Here is a 16,542-nt window from a genome sequence, read left to right as displayed (position 1 = left end):
CGAGTAATTTACAAATTAGCCCTAACTTAGGTTGATTAGGTAACAGTGCAGCTGCAGAGGAGCGGTCATGTTGGGAGTGGCCTTGTTGAGGTGAAGTGCCTTGGTGAGTAAAATGTGAGTCTTTGCCTTGAGAGTCTTCGGCAAGGAGGCTCCACTTGATCGAAATTTGTGATTTTTGTCCACTGAAGAAATGGCAGGCAAGTTGGTGCAGTGTGTTTCCTGCAGGATGTGGGAAGTAAGGGACACCGCTGGAACTTCTGGAAACTACACCTGCAGAAATTATGTCCAGGTGCAGCTCCTGAATGAACATGTTGGGGAACAGGAGCAGCCGTTGGATGACCTCAGGGCCATCTGGGAAAACGAGAGTTTCCTGGACAGGACCTACAGTGAGTTTGTCACGCCAAGGATACAGGAAGAGCGAAGATGGGTGACTGTGAGAAAGGGGAGTAAACATGGAGTGCAGGTGGCTGTGCCTAATGAAAACAGGTCTTGGGAGCGGTCGGGACAGACGACACTTCCAGTCCGAGCGGTGGACAGGTCGGTGACTCCAATCCTAGCTATGAGACTCGACCGGCGAGACTGACTTCGGGCAGAGCCATAGTGGTGGGTGACTCCATTGTCTGAGATGTGGACAGGAGATTCTGCGGCGGCAGGCAAGACTCGAGGATGGTCTGTTGCCTCACTGGTGCCAGGGTTCAAGATGTCATTGACCAACTTCAGAACATCCTCGAGAGGGAAGGTAAACAGCTGGAAATAGCTGTGCACGTGGGAATTAACGACGTTGGGAAGAAGCTGGTTCCTTTTTATCAGATATCCATAACTTGATTTTGCCTATTTGTCCAAAAATATACAAATATCATTCAATTTGATATCTATACCTCCACTGTATTGCAATGAATGGCATCAAAAGTATATAAAACTGTTGAGTAAGATCAGTTACCAAAAGTGAGAGAGAGAGTGATGGAAACTAGCTCTGCCATTCATACAAACTAACATTATGTGCTTATATCAAAGCTATGTATTTAGTTTAGTTTTAGTTTAGTTTATTATTGTCACGTGCATCGAGGTACAGTGAACATTTTTTAATCCCTTATATTCTACGCTGTTGATCCTGATGATAAACAATGACAGGCCAATAATGTGATATTTTACCAAAAACCTATTGAAACCCCATTTATTTCACATCAACGACATTTTCTTCAATCTCGATAGATCTGTTGACTTTGATGGTGAAAGCTTGCTGAGCAGCAAGTTGCCTGCATTTACCATTTAGCTGTGTATTATAAAAATCACACATGATCTGTGAGATTAACATAATGAGAACTTGCCAAAATATGGTTGATGTAGATTAATTGGGCTTGCCAAAAGAAACTGGCCAATTTTTCAGTGGGAGGGCCTTATACACCAGCAAGTTTTAACCAGGAAGCCTACAATGCAACTGGCATCATATGCAGGGTTCAGAACAATCCCTCTTCCCAAAGTTGCTGAGAAAATCTTTGCATGCCCCCTGGGCCAGAGGTTTTGGATAGTTCTAAAACTGAAATAAAACTATTATGTTTAAAAATACTTAGATCTATTAATGTTAAGGAAATCAAAATGAATTAATACTCAATCCCTCACAACAGTTTATTCCTTTGAAATCAATAGAGAATGGCGCCTTCCACCAGTTCCAGTGGATTTTCCGCTGCAAGTAATGAATTTTCAAACACTACTCGAAGTTCAGTGTCGGAATGTAATAGGCAAAAGACAAAAGAATGAATAGCCATCAGTAGGTATGAATAGTCATTGCGTGCACATGCATGCATTGAAATCTGAAACATATGCTATTTATGCAGGAACTGTCAATTGTTCTGAGTAAATCAGTCAACATTTCTCTGCAAAAATCTGGCCAATTATCAGCAAATAATCTGGATCTGGAGTTAAATAATTGCCAAGGCTAAGCACATAATTGAAGCTCAGTTCCTTTTCGGGTCCAGACAAAAATTGAGACCAACTGTCAGGCAGTACATAAAGCCAACTCTTGCAACTTGTCAGAGAGACCAAGAACTTTCTGTGCACGTTACATGATTTAAAATGAGGAATATGAAATATGTATTTTGTTCAAACAAATAGTTTAAGGCTGCATTCTCAAATTTCAGCAAATTATATTTTCTTGGAACCGAGCAACATCTGCAAATTCCATATATTTTATAAGTTTTGTTTTAAATCCATATCTGAAGTGCCGCAGGATCCATTTCAGGCAAATTATCCTCTTCTAGATGGACTCTAAAAGCAAGCAGTCAGCACGCAGATATCTACAATGATTCTGGCTGTGGAGCAGCTGTTCATTCAAAAAATATTTTCAACAAAGACAATTTGTGAGAAACCACACATCATAAACATATCTTTCATGTACTATGCTTATGACAAATATTTTTCAAAGTAAATGCATTACGTTAGGGATCTGTGCTTGTATGTCAGTTGTTTCTGATATATATCAATGACTTGGACATAAATGTAGATGGATTAGTTGATAGGTTTGCAGACAACACCAGAATAGGTGGATTTGTGGAGGAATGTTGTCAAAGCTTACAATACCCTTCCAAGCTCTCCCACAAGCCTACTGTCTCCGCCTCCCCCTTTCTTCCCCCCCCCCCCCCCCGACATCAGTCTCTCAACCCGAAACGTCGCCTATTCCTTCTCTCCATAGATGCTGCCCTCACCTACTGAGTTTGTCCAGCATTTTTGTCTACCCACTGGGATCAAGATCAGTTAATGACATGGGTGGAGAAATGGCAAATTAGAGTTTAATCCTATCAAGTGCGAGGTGTTGCACTTTGGGAGGTCAAATGCAAGGGAAAAGTATTGAGTTTATGGCAAAACTCTAAACAGCATTAATGTACAGTTGGACCTTAGGATCTAGTGCAAGGTCCCTCAAAATGGAAAGACAGGTAGATAGATTGATAAATAAGGTGTATGGTATGGTTGCCTTCATTGAGTATAAGCGTCAGGAATTTTAAAGGAGATGTGCACAAGGCTAGTACTTGTTTTTAGCAAGAAAGAAGCAATTATGATAGTGGCTAGCAAGATAGAAGCAGTTATGATAGTGGCTTTTAGATAGGCAAATTTATATGCAGTGACATGGATCGCATACAGGAAGATTCGACAAAAATATTGTGGGATGAAGGGCCTATTGCTATGCTGTACTGTTCTTTGCTAAATATTTCAGAGAATGCAACACAAAACTTAGTGTGTGCCCATTTAATAACCTTAATATCTGCACATACAAAACAGGCTATTCATCTTTAAATAGTAGAGTACTTTGTTAATAGAAATCACCTGCCTCTCTGTATTTTTGGCATTAGATAAATGAGTAGTCATGTATCTCCCCAAATCTAAAGTCAACATCATCTTTAGAAAGGTGGGAAATAGCATTCCATAAAATTCACTTTAAAAGTGTGAATGCTATTTAGCTAAAACTAATTTCTTTACCTTGCTCTTTTTTGGCATCCTCCTCTTTTCTTTCCCTAGCTTTTAGGACTTCATCGGCTCTTGCTGAAATGAAAAGCATGAATGATTTAGAAAATCTTAAAATGTATTCATTTTCAAACTCTAATTATCAAATAAACATTTTATGTTTTGACCGATTATTAAAATTAAATTTTTAATCATATAAACCAAATCTATTCAGTCCATTTACAAAAAGAAACAAAGATGGTCAAATTATTTAATTTCCCAAACATTTTTTTTAACTTTCTTCTGGTACTTGAGGGAGATAGCGGTGGGGATTGTGGATGCATTGGTGATAATTTTCCAAAACTCCCTGGAGGCAGGAACGGTCCCAGTGGATTGGAAAATGGCCAATGTAACACCTATATTTAAAAAAGGAAGTAAACAGAAGGCGGGTAACTATAGACCGGTTAGTCTAACATCGGTGGTGGGTAAAATGTTAGAGACAATTATTAAAGAAACACTAACGGGGCACTTGGATAAACATGACTTCATCGGACAGAACCAGCATGGTTTTGTGAAGGGGAAGTCCTGTTTAACGAATCTGCTCGAATTCTTTGAGGAAGTAACAACCCGGGTGGATAAAGGGGAACCGGTGGATGTGGTATACTTGGACTTCCAAAAGGCTTTTGACAAGGTGCCACATAAGAGACTATTGCTAAAAATAAAAAATTATGGGATTGGGGGTAATATATTAGCATGGGTAGAGGATTGGCTAACAAATAGGAAGCAGAGAGTGGGGATAAATGGTTCATACTCGGGATGGCAACCGGTAACTAGCGGGGTTCCGCAAGGGTCGGTGCTGGGACCCCAGTTGTTCACAATTTATATAAATGATTTGGAGGAGGGAACCAAGTGTAATATATCAAAATTTGCGGACGATACAAAAATGGGAGGAAAAGTAGGGGATGAGGAGGATAGGAAGAGTCTGCAAAAGGATATAGATAAGCTAGGTGAGTGGGCAACAACTTGGCAGATGAAATTTAATACTAATAAATGTGAAGTCATTCACTTTGGGAAAAAAAATGATAGGGCAAGTTATTTTCTAAATGAGGAGGAGCTGCGTTGTAATGCAACGCAAAGGGATCTAGGGGTATTAGTACATGAATCACTAAAAGTTAGTATGCAGGTGCAGCAAGCAATCAGGAAGGCCAATGGAGTTTTGGCCTTTATTGCTAGGGGGATTGAGTATAAAAACACGGAGGTCTTGCTGCAGCTGTACACAGTATTAGTGAGACCACATTTGGAATACTGTGTACAGTTCTGGGGTCCATACTTAAGAAAGGATGTACTAGCCCTGGAGGCAGTGCAGCGAAGGTTTACAAGATTAATTCCTGCAATGAGGGGATTGACATATGAGGAAAGGTTAAGTAGGCTGGAACTCTACTCTTTGGAGTTTAGAAGAATGAGAGGCGATCTCATTGAAACATATAAGATCGTGAGGGGCCTTGATCGGGTGGATGCACCGAGGATGTTCCCAATGATCGGGGAAACTAGCACTAGGGGACATAGTTGCAGAATAAGGGGGGGCTCTTTTAAAACTGAGATGAGGAAGAACTTCTTCACCCAGAGGGTGGTTAATTTATGGAATTCACTGCCCCAGGGAGCAGTGGAAGCAGAAACTTTAAATATATTTAAGACTAAAATAGATGGTTTTTTAGCTGCCAAGGGGATAAGGGGCTACGGGGAGAGGGCAGGGATATGGACCTAGGTATGGTTAGTATAGTAAGACCTGAGTGATCTCCTGGACAAGTGTCGATCGCCTGGATTGGGGTCGGAGAGGAATTTCCCGGATTTTTTTCCCGAATTGGACCTGGGTTTTTATCCGGTTTTTTGCCTCCCCCAGGAGATCACGAGGTTCTTGGGGTGGAGAGGGGTGATAGCGGTATAAAGGGGAGGGTAGTGTCTTGTGTTTTGTGTCTTGTGTCTACTGTTTGTGGGTAAGTGTGTCTGTTTAGTGTTCAGCCATGAGCGAATGGCGGTGCGGGCTCGACGGACCTGGTGGTCTGCTCTCGCACCTACTTTCTATGTTTCTATGTTTCTATGTTACTTCTACGGCAAATCAATTCAAATCTCAGAACTGGTCTCCAGTAATCGCTCAGGATTAAGGATGACTCGCTTCTATCCCAGTTCTGTGGTTTCTGAAGAGGCTAATATGAGATTCTCAGAGCCTCCCACAGATGGGGCAGAGGTGCCTGGTGGGTCCATCTGTGATATAGTTTATCAGATGGTGTTTAAATTGGGCTTCTGTGTGCTACCAATGTATGGTCTCAATGTTCTCGGTGCTGTCCAAAAATGTTATTTCTTCATTTTGAGTGCTCATGGACTTAAGAATCAATGGGACTGTTGCATCATCCCAAGGAGGGTTTGAGAACTTACATGAATTTTTACTCTCTGTTCACGAGACAAATTCTTGAGAGCTCAATTTTGGGTTTCTGTTATCAGGTACATAAACAACATCGTCTGCTAAAAAGAGCCAAATAATGCATTTGGGGCTTCAATGCTGGAGGGCCTGACCTGGGAAAGAACACTAATGTCGGTTAGTTTATCCAATGGATTTGAAGGATTTGGTGGAGACAGCTGTGGTGTTATCTCTTCAATGCCTCAGCGTGCCTGCTGTAGATAATGTAGTACAGTGATGAGACAGATGTGAAATGCATTTGGTCTTTTAGCTCCGCACATTCCGTGGTTGTGGCTGAACTTTACAATATTTTGTACTTTAGTGCTGCACTATAAGAGAGCATGCATATACTCCAATTTCTTGCCTGTATACATTGGGTATGCAAGCAAAGAATTTCACTGTGCCTAGTCACATGTGCCAATAAAGTATTCTATTCCATTCCATTTTTATACAATGTCAAACAAAGTTAATTAAACATAATACTTCTTGATTTCGATTATGCTGCCTGCGAGAATTATTTAATGCAAATGGCAGCTCAACCATTGGAGAGGGGGAAATTCTCAATAGATTTTTGAACGTTCTTCTCCTCGTAAAGAGCACCACTGCCTGCAAATTCTGTGACTTAATTCTATTCTAGTTTCACTGGGTGTGCCTGCCCTTGGTTATGCCAGTCACACATCCTTTCCACTAATATATTCAAGATTCTTAATGTGCTTCACATTGACTGAAATTATCTCTTTGACATTATCTGTTCAACTGTTTAATTTTGCTTTCTTCTTGGCACTATTAAATAAATGCCTGCTTTGAATTCTGAAACCAAGGGAAATCTGCAATCCCCCACCACCATACACACAATGTCGCTACTACAGATTCCACGCTGTAACGTTGAAGGCATCTACATACAACACACTAGCTATCTGCAGAAACTTGTTATTAAGAACTGTTTGTTTTTCAATTTGATGATAGAAACAGATAAATAGAATCTTGCATAGTTTGACGTAAAAATGTATACTGACACATTCCAGACAGATTTATGCATACAATTATACATTCATTTAAATAGCCAAAGGTGCCACACCCAAGAGAAGGTTTGACTGGTCGATCAACTGGCCAAACCCCTATGTGGGCAGGCGGAGCAGATGGGTCAAGCCTTAAAGGCATACATCAAACGGCAACTAGCACAAGTCTACAGGGTTTAACATAACACAGTCACAGGTTACTGGTCACAGTAACTAAGGCAGGGGTCAGCAACCTACGGCCCCCGGGCCGAATGTGGCCCCGTAACCCAAAATCATCCGGCCCACAGGCGGATTATTTTCCTGTAATCATACGGCCCTCCTCCAATGTCAGAGTGAGGTCCAGTGCAAATTGGAGGAACAGCACCTCATATTTTGCTTGGGTAGCTTACACCCCAGCGGTATGAACATTGACTTCTTTAAATAGCCCCTGCTTTCCTTCTCTCTCCATCCCTTTCTCCTTCCCACCAGTCTTACTGTCTCCGACTACATTCTTTCTCTGTCCCGCCCACTCCCCTGACATCAGTCTGAAGAAGGGTCTCGGCCCGAAACGTCACCCATTTCTTCTCTCCAGAGATGCTGCCTGTTCCGCTGAGTTACTCCAGCATTTTGTGTCCACCTTCGATTGTGTCCAGCATCTGCAGTTCTTTCCTACACCTAAATATTGATACTTTATAACTTTTAATCTTACAGGAGGAAATATGGATCAATGGGCATTTCTGTAAAATTAATCAGTCTGTTCTTCTCACAAAAAAAGGCAAATAATTGTCTTATAATTCCATTTAATTGATTAGTTTGAAAACCATTCAACATTATAAAATATAGGAAACTCAAATAGCGGGACACATGGGGTTTCATGGAGCCTGCTGTAGTTTTGTACATATTAACTCCACATTGGAAAGGACATGGAGTTCACAAATTAGCAGGTTGAATTTTAGAGACTATCTTGGGCAAACTTTTCAAGAGGGAGTTAGATTTAGTTCTTAGGGCTAAAGGAATCAAGGGATATGGGGAGAAAGCAGGAACAGAGTACTGATTTTAGATTTTTTAATTTAATCTCCCAAAGATCAGTCTTTCTTGTATAAAACTATTAAGATGATTTTTGTTATGGTCCTATAATCTTCCCGCAGCAAAGTCTTGAAAGATTTGTGCTCAATTCTAAGAATCCACAGGAGAAACCTGGAGGGTTGGCACCTAATAAGATCGAAGTAATAACTGCTGACAACATTATTTATGCTGGTCCAACTAATAAAGAGTGTTACACAATGATGATAACACTCTCGAAATGTGAAAGAAACAATACTTGAAGGTTGAATAATGTACTGTAACAGCAATAATAAATTTAAGACCAGAGTAAACTTTAATATTAAATAAAGGAGGAAGCCTCTTTCCCAAACTAATTTTCTTACATCTTTTCCACAGATATGTATTTGGTCATATTTACTTTTATCACACAATCCATGGCACAGTTTTGAAAACTGTTTTAAAATACTACAACACAGATATTAGAAAAAGATTAGCATATACTGCCAAGAAACTAGAGGTTATCAATAAACATTGCAGATTAATTAAATTTCTGTTGCAGCATATCATTTGTTTCAATACATAAATGTCTCCAGGGAACCATTTCCCTTTATTGCTAAACCATTGGTGAGTGAACCATGTGCAAAGAAATCTTGAGAAATAATCTTTCATAATAGTTGCTAACACAGCCAAGCTATTTGTTATGATAATTAGATAAACATTTGCTAATATCATTGATGATTTTGCCACACCAAGTTTTGTTACTTGAATCATGACAAAAAATGATTTGTCTTTCATTTACTACAAAAGTGTTTGATACAAATTATTTTATCCACAATGTGTGTAAAATATCACTTGGAAAATCCAAATTTACTGACGTTGATACCTTTGTTGTAAACAAATAAAGCTTAATTTTATTGTAAGCTTAGTACTAGACAGGAATTGTTAATGTAGTTTAAATCCAAGTCCCCAACCTTTCTCACAATTCAAATATATTTAATTAGTTTATCGAAACAATCATTTAGAATGGTAAAGATCTGCACTTCATATACACTTCATTCTGACTGTCAGAAAAGGAAGATAATAGAACTTCCATTTAAATTCAATTTTGGCTATAAGTGTAATTGTAAATAAACCCCCTTGAGTCATGTAAAACGTTTGGCTAATGTTTCATTCAAATTATCCAGCTGCAAAACACATTCAGCACTTCACAAAAATCTTCAAAATGTATTAGCAGTACTCATTAGACTGAAATTTAATAACACAAACATCACGTGGATTTCAAGATTCCCCCATTAACAGCAAAAGATTGATGGCTCTTGCACTCCAGAGAAACCAACTGGGCACAATTTAGATTCAAGCAACTAATGTGCATGAGTTTGATTTATCTGTTGTACTTCACAAGTTTTGTCTTTATAGTGGTATTTTATTGTTCTTCAGGATGATCAATTTATCAGAATTCTGAGGTGGTGTGGGGTTAGGGGGTGTAGAAATGTTATTGTCGAGAAGTTTGTCACGTACTTTCCACTCCACATTCAACATATGTTTTGCTTCAGTATTAATTCATATTGCTCTAAAAATGACTGCGCATCATTTGCACATCGGGTGATGATGGGTGAAAGGGGAAGTTACAACAATACAAGGTTACTCAACTTTGGAAGCAGAGCTTTTTAATCGTCAGCTGAGGGTAACCTTTATATATAAGAGGCATCTGGACACATACCTGAATGAGCAACTTATAAAGGGATTACTGCATACGTGTGATTACATAGAAACATAGAAAATAGGTGCAGGAGTAGGCCATTCGGCCCTTCGAGCCTGCACCGCCATTCAATATGATCATGGCTGATCATCCAACTCAGTATCCCATCCCTGCCTTCTCTCCATACCCCCTGATCCCTTTAGCCACAAGGGCCACATCTAACTCCCTCTTAAATATAGCCAATTAACTGGCCTCAACTACCTTCTGTGGCAGAGAATTCCACAGATTCACCACTCTCTGTGTAAAAAATGATTTTCCCATCTCGGTCCTAAAAGACTTCCCTCTTATCCTTAAACTGTGACCCCTAGTTCTGGACTTCCCCAACATCGGGAATAATCTTCCTGCATCTAGCCTGTCCAACCCCTTAAGAATTTTGTAAGTTTCTATAAGATCCCCCCTCAATCTTCTAAATTCTAGCGTGTACAAGCCGAGTCTATCCAGTCTTCCTTCATATGAAAGTTCTGCCATCCCAGGAATCAGTCTGGTGAACCTTCTCTGTACTCCCTCTATGGCAAGAATGTCTTTCCTCAGATTAGGAGACCAAAACTGTACGCAAATGAGCCTGTACGCAATACTCCAGGTGTGGTCTCACCAAGACCCTGTACAACTGCATTAGTATTGATAAGCATGATGTTCGGCATAGATGCAGTGGGCTGAAGGGCTTGCTTCTATGCTGTACAACTTTCTTCCCATAACAAATAAGCAGCACAATTATGTGCAGTATTAGTTAATTTTGGACACAAAATAGACAAACCTTCCAGCTGTTAAACTGAAACAGTAATTTTTTTTGGCATCTTAGCCATCAGAGTTCACATATTGTCAGGTTTGCTTTTTGATTAGATGTTTTTACAGTCATCAATATATGATACACTGTTTTTGCCCACAAGACTGAATCTATTAAAAGAAAAGTGCCAGAAAAAAACTGTAATTAGTTTTAGTTTTGCCTTATGTTGCAATGTTGTTGAATTCACTTAAATAGAAGTAAACCTACATGAGCAAGCTGCATGCGAATAAGAGGATTATGATGTGACGGAGGATCGGGACAGAAAACGATCACCTGTCCACAGATATCTAGGAGAGGGAAAAAACCTAGACAGACAATTTTGGATGCCTGTGGGCAATCTCAGCCAGCCCATCTTATAATTAGAACCGCTGGCGGACCTGCGATAAAATGCCATATTTACTCACCACCATAACATCAGGTTACTTAAAAATAGTGAATGATGTACTCAAGAAAATCTTATGTCTCAAAATCTCAAAATACCTGGACCCAGAAGGTTACTCAAATGTTTTTTGTTGGTTATATTTGACTCACGTTTGTGTAGTTAGTATGTGCTTTACAACATTTGGGATAAATGTTTTAAAATATTGGGCCCAGATCATGTCACAATGGAGCACTCTGCAGTGAGAGACATTTTATAGAGACATTATTGTGAATAATCCAGCTCAAAATGTACTGCATTGTAACATGCTGGATGTGCAATCTGACTGTTGTGTGGTCCGTACAATGGTGCATCATGGCCCTGAGTGATAGAAACAATAAATAACATTTCTCCTGTCAATGATATTCAAGAATAGAGGAGGAATGAGGAAAAGCATGGTGTGGTTTAGAGTAGGTGCATTAGAGATAAATCAGCTGCAAGAAGAAAGATTTGGTACAGTAAAGAGATTAAATGGAAAAGTAATAACAATAATTTAATGGTGTAGAGTTTTTATTATTTGGGAAGTGTTTAATAAGCGTATGTTTCTAATCAAGCTCATTTGCTTATCATTGAACATTAACTCTGCCATAAACCAATGGTACCAGACAGCATTGCAAAACATTTTTTTCTAAAATCTGTTTAAACGATATAATAATTGATTAAAAAATGATGACTGGTATAGTTTGATTAACAGGTGAAAATAGCTTTTTTTAAAATCATTTTTCACCTGTTAATCAAACTATTTAAGTAATTTAGGATTTAAGATAAAGACTATTTGCTAGTTACGTCAATGTCAATATCCTCTACATAATTTAAGAGAAATATGTACTCAACAATTTCTGATGCATTTTTTATAGATGCCCTTATCAGTTCTAACTTCACGTGGCAAGTTTTAAGAGTCATTCACGTGTAAATGCACAAGCTCATTAAAAGAGGGGACGAAGAATGAGATGCTGTTTCTTTAAAAAAACACAGGTCAGTGGATGTAATTCAGTTGGTGATTTTGGGAGATTCACAGGCTATCTCTCCTAATACCCTGAACTTTTTTTTGCTAATTTCAATGTTAATTGCAAACATGTTCGTACTTGCACAATGAGATCTGGTGCATTGTGAAATGCATGGATGAAAAACTCCCATCATTCCAAACAATAAACTCAGCTATGAATATAAAATATGAAATTAAATCCAAAATAGAATTCTGGACACCACTTTTTAAAGAGGGAATTTTAAACTTTGGAGAGGGCACAGAACTGAATGGGCCCAGGAATGAAACATTACATTTTTGGGTTCAGATTGAAAAAGCCAATTGTTGTTTTTAGCACCATGGGGATGTAATATATATAAAATAATGGTGGTTAGATGGCGTAAATGAAGATAAATTGTTTCTAATGATTTGTGTCAATATATAAACCACACATTTAAGGCAATCAACAAAAGGACAAGGGGAAAAAAAAGAATTTGTACAACAAAAGGTTAGCTTTTGCCATCATTAGCAATATGGTGGAATTAGACTGAATAGTCGCCTTTAAATACAATTTACTCAATGCACAAAGAAGAAAATAATGCTGAGATGTGGGAAAAGAAACAGAAAGTGATACTAAAGAGCCTGTCCCACTTACGCGACTTTTCAGCAAACTGTCTGCGACCTTCAAGCTCGGGGGCACTCGCCTGAAAAACGGCGAGCCGGAACGACCGTCAGCGGGGAACACACACATCGCAAAGGCGGGGGCCAGGGAAAGCAGGGGAGTGCCGTCTGAAATTCACACAGTTGGTTGGTTTTCCTTGGTTCTGAAAACTCGTGCTTACGTTATTTTTTCCCAATGAGCCAATTAAAATGCCCGGTCAGCAAAGGAGATTAACTACCTACCTACAACGACATGGCGACCCCACTACCACTGCACTATGAGCTCAAAAGTATCGATTTTCTCCCAGCCAACCAATTTTTGGTCGCAGAAAATCTTTCAACTTGTTGAAAACATTTCTGCGACCAAACTGAGGCCGTGAGTAGTCACCACTATGGGGGAACTCCTCTCGACCATGAAGAAGACTTACCAGAGACCACCTACAACCATGTGTCGACCATGCTGCGAGCTTGTGGAGAGCGCAGACTCTCCCAAACTCACCAATAAGATCGCCATAGTGAGACAAGCCCTTATCTGACCAGCTCCTTCCAACTGCTGTTGCAATTACAACAGACATGTGTGTGTGCTGTGTTATTCTATGAAGTTTCAATGAGCTTCCTTCTCAATCATTCTACAAACACAAAGTGGGAGAGGAAGGAGTGATTAATTGTTGTTTAATTCCATACACCAGACTTCCCCAGTTTTTTTGAGTTGATTCAAAATCAGATCAAATTGAGCTGATACTGAACATGAAGGAATGTGGAATTTCAATCTCACGTACAGATTTGGAATTTTGACAGCACTCCTGAATTCCAGGAGTTACAAAGCTCATGTTCAATTTTTATTTGTTTTTAATTTTTTTTTTCAGAATCACAACTTAAAAAGAAAAAGTGTTATTGAAATTAATACTGCAAACAAAGCGAGGTTAAAGTAATCTTTAAAATAACAGCTTGAATTTAAAATGTTTGAATAACAGTTTGTTGAAATAATCTTTAAAATAACAGATATAACACTTCCAAATCTGAAAGTTACACTGCGAAAAGTATGTTGCTTATAGGCTTTACTTTATGAAATCCTAATGAATCTTTTAACAAAAACATCTAATTCATATTTTTTATATTGTGGGCGAATTCATCCAAAATGTTGATGAAAAGTTTGTTCACACTGAGCAAGAGATGCTGTTGAATGAATATGTGCAACAGTAAGTTCATTAGAGTTTATCATCAAAATGAGATGGTGATACAAACTCAATAAATCAATGATTTAATAATAGACAATGGGCAGCTCTGTCTTCCATGAGTGGCTGGGGAGGGAAGTGGAGTCACCATAAGGATTAAAATAATTAGGAAGATATCAATAAACATTCTCGTTTTTGTAAGGACATTTTCTGCAGATTAGACTTTAAAAATGTAACAAAAAATATTTTGGATTACAGTTAATTTCAGATTATACAATTAATAGTTCTATTTAAGATGACAAGAAACACTGTAACATATTTAAATATCTTCCTGGCTTTCATAGTTGTAATGCATTGCAGTCTGTCATTTATTTTGTTATTAAGTGACTGTTATATCTACTTAAAACGTCAATGGAAGATAATATTTCCATGGCTTGGAGAGTCTACTTTTTAAATTATCTTAAAATACAGATGTGCATGTATGAAAATAGCAAGAGAAATATATGCTGTGCAGGAATGGAGGGAGGGAAAATGAAAAATAAAAGTTGGTATTGTAAGCTTTTGGTATCATGACGAGAGATTTTAACATTCAAGATATTGTTTCAATTCATATTGTGAAATGTGTTTAAGTAAATGAGTGTTCAGTTACTTTAACCCTGTGATTTGTCTTCTAACAAATTTTAAAATACATTTACTTTTAGAATAATCCTATATATTATTTGAGTACACAGAAGCAAACAGGCAGTATGGAAAGTAGACAAAAAATGCTGGAGAAACTCAGCGGGTGAGGCAGAATATATGGATAGAAGGAATAGGCGGTGTTTCGGGTCGAAACCCTTCTTCAGACTGATGTCGGGGGGAAAAGAAAGGAAGTAGGAGGAGAGTAGGACTTTGAGAGAACTGAGAAGGGGGAGGGGAAGGAGGGAGGAAGCAAGGCTATCTAAGATTAGAGGTCAATGTTCATACCGTCGGGGTGTACACTACCCAAGCGAAATATGAGGCGCTGTTGGAAATGTTCTCATCGCTCTGCTACTCTTTGAAAGAAAAAAAATTAAACGTATTCTGTTTTCTATTCTTGCACAGGAATTCTGCTGTAATCTTCAGGGGTAAATTATTTAAGTTAATGTTTATTTAATATTTGGATTGATTCTTTTAAGAAAATGATTTGCCTAATGCCCCTGTCCCACTTAGGAAACCTGAACGGAAACCTCTGGAGACTTTGCGCCCCACCCAAGGTATCCTTGCGGTTCCCGGAGGTTGCAGGTAGTGGAAGCAGGTAGGGAGACTGACAAAAACCTCCGGGAACTGCACGGAAACCTTGGGTGGGGCGCAAAGTCTCCAGAGGTTTCCGTTCAGGTTTCCTAAGTGGGACAGGGGCATAATAATTGTTTCCATTTCTTTCCTGTTACTGTACAGTTGTCAAATTTCAGTTTAAGTTTACTTTACTATGATGTCGCTATTAAATAATACACCATTATATGTGGTGTGATTACAACTTACAAGTGCATGTGCTATTTTATTGACACTACAAACAGCAAAACACAATTCCAAAATTGTGTTACAGGGAACAAAATCCCTATAAATTCAAGCAAATAATTTCAATGACATTACTTAATTTTGTGAGGGACAGACTCCTGATCAGAGGAATAATAATCCTAATTGCACACAGCAAAACAATCATTTCAAATATTTTGACCTGATGCTAAGGCCTGATCCTGACTGGCCAATATCCTGAGTATTATTCTTGGTGCTGTATTCAGATTATTTAATTGTAAGAATATCAAAACAACCTAATCATCCACAAAGATCAAACTTAGATCGTATGGCATCCAGGGAGAGCGAGCCTACTGGATAGAGAATTGGTTGCATGGAAGGAATCAGAGCAAGATGGAAGGAAGATGGTGGAAGGTTGTTTTTCAGACTGGAGGCCTGTGAGGAGTGGTGTGCCTCTGGAATTGGTGCTGTGCCCATTGCTGTTTGTGTTTTATATCAACAATTTGGATGAGAAAGTACTTGGCATGATTAGTAAGTTTGCAGATGACACGAAGGTGTGTGGCATTTTAGCTAGTGAAGATGGTTGATCAGTTGGGCAGGTGAGCTGAGGAATGGTTAGTAAAGTTTAATGCAGATATGTGCGAGGCATTTCTGGAAGTCAAACCAGGCCAGGACCCTCAAGGTGAATGCCAGGGCTCTGGGGAGTGTTGTTGAGCAGAGGGATCTAGGAGTGCAGGTACAGAGTTCCTTGAAAATGGTGTCACAGGTAGATAGGGTGGTCAAGATGGCTTTTGGCATATTGGTCTTCATTAGTCAGAGTATTGAGTATATAAGTTGGGAGGTTATGTTATAGTTGTACAAGGCATTGGTGAAGCCACATTTGGTATTGTATTCAGTTTGGTCACCCTGTTATAAGAAAGATGTTGCTTAGCTGGAAGATTTGCTTAGAGAGAAGATTAATGAGGATGTTGCCAGGACTCAGGGGCCTGAGCTGTAGGGAGAGGTTGAGCAGGCTAGGACTTTATTCCTTGGAGAGCAGGAGGATGAGGAGTGATATAATAGAGATGTACAAGATTATGAGGGGACAGATAGGGTGAATGCACAGAGGCTTTTACCCAAAGTAGTGGAATCAAGAACGAGAAGACATAGGTTTAAGAGAGGAAAGATTTAATGGAACGAGCTGCCAGGGGAGGTAGTTGAGGCAGGTACTATGACAACATTTAAAAGACATTTCGACAAATAGATAGGAAAGGTTTAGAAGATGAGCCAAATACAGGCAGGTTGAACATATAGATGGGAGTATCTTGGGCAGCGTGGGCAAATTGGGCCTGAGGGCCTTGTTCGATGCTGTGTGAC

General features: G+C 39.1%; 1 protein-coding gene across 3 annotated transcripts in view; it reads right to left on the bottom strand.

Moving 5' to 3' along the window:
- Nucleotides 1–16,542, bottom strand: part of rsrc1 (arginine and serine rich coiled-coil 1) — a 287,203-nt gene that overhangs the window by 59,484 nt on the left and 211,177 nt on the right. For all 3 annotated transcript variants that reach the window (XM_033031151.1, XM_033031150.1, XM_033031149.1), the window contains one exon: nt 3,472–3,534. In XM_033031151.1, coding sequence (XP_032887042.1) covers nt 3,472–3,534 — 63 coding nt within the window. The remainder of the gene's footprint in view (nt 1–3,471; nt 3,535–16,542) is intronic.

This window comes from Amblyraja radiata, chromosome 13 (assembly GCF_010909765.2).
Source record: "Amblyraja radiata isolate CabotCenter1 chromosome 13, sAmbRad1.1.pri, whole genome shotgun sequence".
Lineage (NCBI taxonomy): Eukaryota > Metazoa > Chordata > Chondrichthyes > Rajiformes > Rajidae > Amblyraja > Amblyraja radiata.
Note: the sequence above shows the minus strand (reverse complement) of the source record. Positions and strands in the feature narration are given on the sequence as shown.